The sequence below is a fragment of the Tasmannia lanceolata genome, unplaced genomic scaffold (assembly GCF_043159265.1).
Source record: "Tasmannia lanceolata isolate RefF3 unplaced genomic scaffold, GAP_Taslan_0.1 ptg000008l, whole genome shotgun sequence".
In the NCBI taxonomy this organism is placed as follows: Eukaryota; Viridiplantae; Streptophyta; class Magnoliopsida; order Canellales; family Winteraceae; genus Tasmannia; species Tasmannia lanceolata.
In genome coordinates this window covers 15610811-15615182 of record NW_027518685.1, presented here as the reverse complement: position 1 = coordinate 15615182, position 4372 = coordinate 15610811, and the positions used below count along the sequence as shown (strand labels likewise).

Genomic DNA, 4372 nt, shown 5'->3' with positions numbered 1-4372 from the left:
GAAACTTAATTTCCTTTTATCATTTTACCACAATGCCCTCTCTCCTCTCCAATTAACATTCACATTAAGGGCCCGTTTGGATACCCCATGCATTTGTATTTTGATTTGGATTTGAGTTTTTGATACAAAACACATCAATCATCTTCATGATCATGTTTTAAGAGAGAGGGAGGGAGGGATGTCTCGCTGCTGCCGGAGCAACGTCGAGAAGCAGCGATGGTGACGGAAGTTGCCACAAACGTTGATTTCCAAATAACGTCCCGCACAAAAGATTTGAAAATTGGATTTTTTTGCACTGTTGTAACTAATTTGGAAATTCTAAGGATCTGATCTAGTTCAAAATATCAACTAAATCCAAATCTAAATCTTGCTGGTATCCAAACGTGACCTAAGGAAAAATAAACAGAAAAAGAAAAAAATCCACCTCCCAATTCAATTGTTTTTCCTTTCAAACTCTAACCACCCCCAATTTGGCCTTTCTAACATTAATCACATTCAAATTAAGTGCCCTTTTTTTTCAAATTAAGGGTCGTGATTCTCCAATGTCCTTCACTTCATGTTCTTCTCTCTCTGGAAATTCCCTCAAATAGAACTCAAATTTACCGGCAATACTCTCCGGCACCGACATAAGCACTGTGGTCCCATCGGAATCTCCAATCACAGGTAAAAAAAGGCAGTAAATTTCACTAGCCAAAGGACCCATATGGAGGGGCCCACCTTCACCAAAATCCAAGTTTTCTAATCCCAACTTAGACCATTGAGAGATAACTAAACTCGCCAAGAGATCAGGTTTTACTCGCCTTTCCTCCAAAAAATCAACCATTGATCTCACATAATCATCAGTTAGAGTGGCCTTAGCTTCTTGCACTAGCTTCACCCCATGGCGCATGTTAGCAGTGACCAGTTCTTTAACACTAGCCTCAGCGCATCCTAGTACAAACCCGTTCCCATAATACCCCTCTGGGAGTTCCGGTTTTAGCTTTTTCCTAATGCTGACTGAGAAGAGGAGTTTGACTTTGATGGATGGAGGTGGGGCCAGGGATCTGACCCACGTGCGCCACACGTGTGAGGCTAGGGCTTCAAAAGAGGTGCATTTTAGCGAGGGAACACACAGCTTTTTTAGGTGTAGGATTTGGGTTGGTGTGAAGGTTGAGGATGTGGGGACCATGGTTTGTTGGGTGGGGTCCAAGAGGGTGGTTCCGTTTGGATAATGGGGATGGGTAGAGTTTGTAAATTCCAGGTGAGGGAAGGTTATTTTGAGAGGTTTGCGTGGGCGTAACACGTGGCGGGAGTGGAAAGGGGTGACGAGGAGATCGGCGTTGGGTTTGGTGGTGAGGTGGGCCCACGCGTGGAGGAACTGCGAGGTGCCGATTCCGTCGGCGAGGCAGTGATTAATCGCCGTGGAGAGGAGCATGCCTCCACATCGGAGTTTCGTTACCTGAAGGGCAAAAACGGAAAATCAATCTTGAGCATAACAAAATAAAAACTAGGGAAGTGATATCCACACAACATGTTTTAATAATTGCACAAACCCAGCTTGGCTTTGTATATTTTTAATTGACTTGTGAGAGCTTTCTGGGAACTGTAATGGCCTTGAACAGCTCTTTAAATAATAAAAGACGAGAATACTGCTGATATCAAAACATGGCTGTGGTGATATCATTTCCTTATCATTATTCTTTACTAAAAGTGAGTTTACATATTATGTAAGCCCGTGTGGTCCAGTATTTTTTTTAAAAGTACTGTGCTGCCTACACCGTAGGATGTTCCAAACTGTCCATTGTGGCCCGTCAAATGGATGGTTTGGATCATCTTATGGTGTAGGGCGTACCGTACATTTTGAAAAATACCGGACTACACAGGTTTACACCATATAAGGTGGGCTAGTATCTGCAAGATCTTGCATGTTTTGATAATGGTGCGAACTAACCTTGTCTTACACTTTTAAATTGGAAGTTGGAGCTCTTTGCCTGTAGTAGCAGCCTTTGGCCGCTGCTTAAATAGTAAAAGACAAGGTGGGTTCACCCCATTATCAAAACTCTAATATAAGAGATTAAGAGATCAAGGAGCTGTAATTTTGCTCCGGGTTTTTGATAGATACAGCCCACTCCTTTATTTTGTGCTTCTTCCACTGCGTAACCAAAAAAGAACTTTCATTGGGAATTTTAAGAATGAAAGAAGAATTTCTAAAATTTAGACAGGAAATAAAATTTCGGAGAAGTCAAGGGTTTCTTCTTTGTGTTTGTGGGCCATTTTCTTGAATGAAACAGGAGTAATCTTTCTATGGTTTATCTTCAAATAAAATTGGAAATAGAAGACCAAAGAGAAACATAAAATTTGGCAGAGGATGTAAACCAAACTAGTTTTCCGAAAAGCAACAGGGCACTTGTTTTCTCAAATAACCATATACAGTATTATCAAGGAAGATGATTGATAAACTTTCAAGAAAAATAATTAGATATAGTGGGATTTGCATTATCTTGAAAACATGTACTCAAAATGATTGTAGTTGCAGAGGAACGGCCAAGAATGAAGCAAAATCAAACCAAAATAAGGATAGGAAAGAAAAAGGGAAAGTTAAATCATGGATAGGAAAAGTTAAATTAATCATGGATGAAAATATAGTACTCTCCCACTGAGAAAATCTAAACATCTCATTGGTGACCCAAAAGCAGAACATGGAAAACTAGAAAGAATAGAGCAACAACAACTGAAAAATATCAACAAAACTGTCAAGCTTATTGAAAAAACTCAAAAAACAAAATAGATAATAATGAAAAATAAATGCAAAAAATAATAAACCCACCTGAATTACAAGAGGAGGAATACCCAAGAAGCTCTGAGAATCCACTCTATACAAGAGCTTCCTCCAAGACCTGTTGGGTTTTCTAGAAACTTCTAGAAACTCCTCCACAGTAAAGTCCATGAAAGCCTCGGCAAAAACAGCACCTTCTCCATTGCAATCAACTTCAAGCTTCTCATCATCCTCTGAACTGATTCTCAGCCTCCCTGCCAATGGATAATAATCAACTAGAACTCTAGAGAGGGAGGATTTAAGGCTCTCTAGGCCCACAGATTTCTTATAGAGGTAGAGGTATTTTATAGAAAATCTGAGAAATTTCTGATCATCAAGGTTAGAAAGATAGAGAGTGTGTTTTGGTGTGGGACTATTTGGTGAGACTAAGGTGGGTTGATTTGGGTAGAAACAATCTGGGATTTCTGAGGATTGGAGCATGTTTTTTTTGCTCAAAACACAAGTTAGAGAGATGGGTATGGGAAGAAACAAAGTGTAGGGATGAATGGGCAAAGGAGGGTGTAAGTGATTCTGTAGTTATAGGAGTAGGTCAAATCAGATCTACAGTTAGATTTTCTCTTGTAAGATTAGATTTATATTCCCCTTTTTCTCTTTCTTCATTACCCAACAGAAAGATGCTTTTAAGCTAAATTAAATTTGCTTAGGAGAAACATTTTAATATTAAATAATTTCCCTTGTTTTAATAGTGACACTATTCTCTCTTTAAGCTTGTCCATTTAGCTGTTAAATATTCACAAAAGATAATAACAAGTTATATGATTGATGAGCATAACATGCGCAAGAATATTATGATGATGCCATTGTATATCCAAGTATTTTCTGGTCCGTTTGGTTTATCAAGTTCTACTGAAGTCACGGTTTGTGCTCTCCACTTTTTAGCATGGCATCTTTTAGAGATATGGAAGGTAAGCTGGAGGTAGAAAGTGATTCTTCTAATGTTATTTCTTGGTACAGAGGATTGGTTCATGGAGGTTAGTAAAGTTTTTGGATAAGATAAGTGCCGTGATTAATGACAATGACAGGTTCCTTTCTTATGTACATATTTCTAGTAATGCCATCGATCTTGCGGATAGGTTAGCTATGCCAACGATCTTGCGGAGAGGTTAGCTAAGGCCGGTGTGAAACAACCAATTACTCCAAAACCTTAAGCTGCTGGAGAAAGTGTTATTAAATCTTTTATACGTTTAACACTCCCCCTCATGTGTGGCCCCTCTTTCTGGGTTGGCCTACGCTTCGCACATGTGACTCGTCTTTTGGGTTTGGCCATTGTATGTGGGTTTTTGCTATCCGGGATGTTTGAATTCAGGACCTTTGCTCTGATAACATGTGAAACAACCAGTTACTCTAAAAGCTTAAGTTGTTGGAGAAGGTGGAGAAGGTGTTACTAGATCTTTTATACTTTAACAACCAGGACTATGAGGGACTCTGTTTATCTAGGGTCATCTCTCCCATCAATAGATCATATTTATTGGGCTTCAATATTGTATCTTTGTGCATCATTCAGCTGGTGGGGCGAATATGGTCTTAAGGAAAGTAACGAATTGTAATGTGCCTTGA

General features: G+C 39.4%; 1 protein-coding gene across 1 annotated transcript; it reads right to left on the bottom strand.

Annotated features, from left to right (window-relative positions):
• Positions 1–411: 411 nt before the first annotated feature.
• LOC143883296 (alcohol acyltransferase 9-like) lies at positions 412–3400 on the bottom strand. Its single transcript, XM_077386639.1, has 2 exons — positions 2807–3400; positions 412–1438 (listed from the first exon to the last, which is right to left on the bottom strand). Exons 1-2 carry the CDS (start codon positions 3233–3235, stop codon positions 518–520), a joined length of 1350 nt encoding a protein of 449 aa, XP_077242754.1. The 5' UTR covers positions 3236–3400; the 3' UTR covers positions 412–517.
• Positions 3401–4372: the final 972 nt, after the last annotated feature.

What these genes read in the sequence shown, in the direction of transcription:
- LOC143883296 (XM_077386639.1), bottom strand. Translation starts at nt 3,235, where the DNA reads ATGCTCCAATCCTCAGAAATCCCAGATTGTTTCTACCCAAATCAACCC. An exon ending in TTCCTCCTCTTGTAATTCAG is followed by an intron (nt 1,439 to 2,806) that starts GTGGGTTTATTA and finishes TTTGCCCTTCAG; the next exon opens with GTAACGAAACTCCGATGTGG.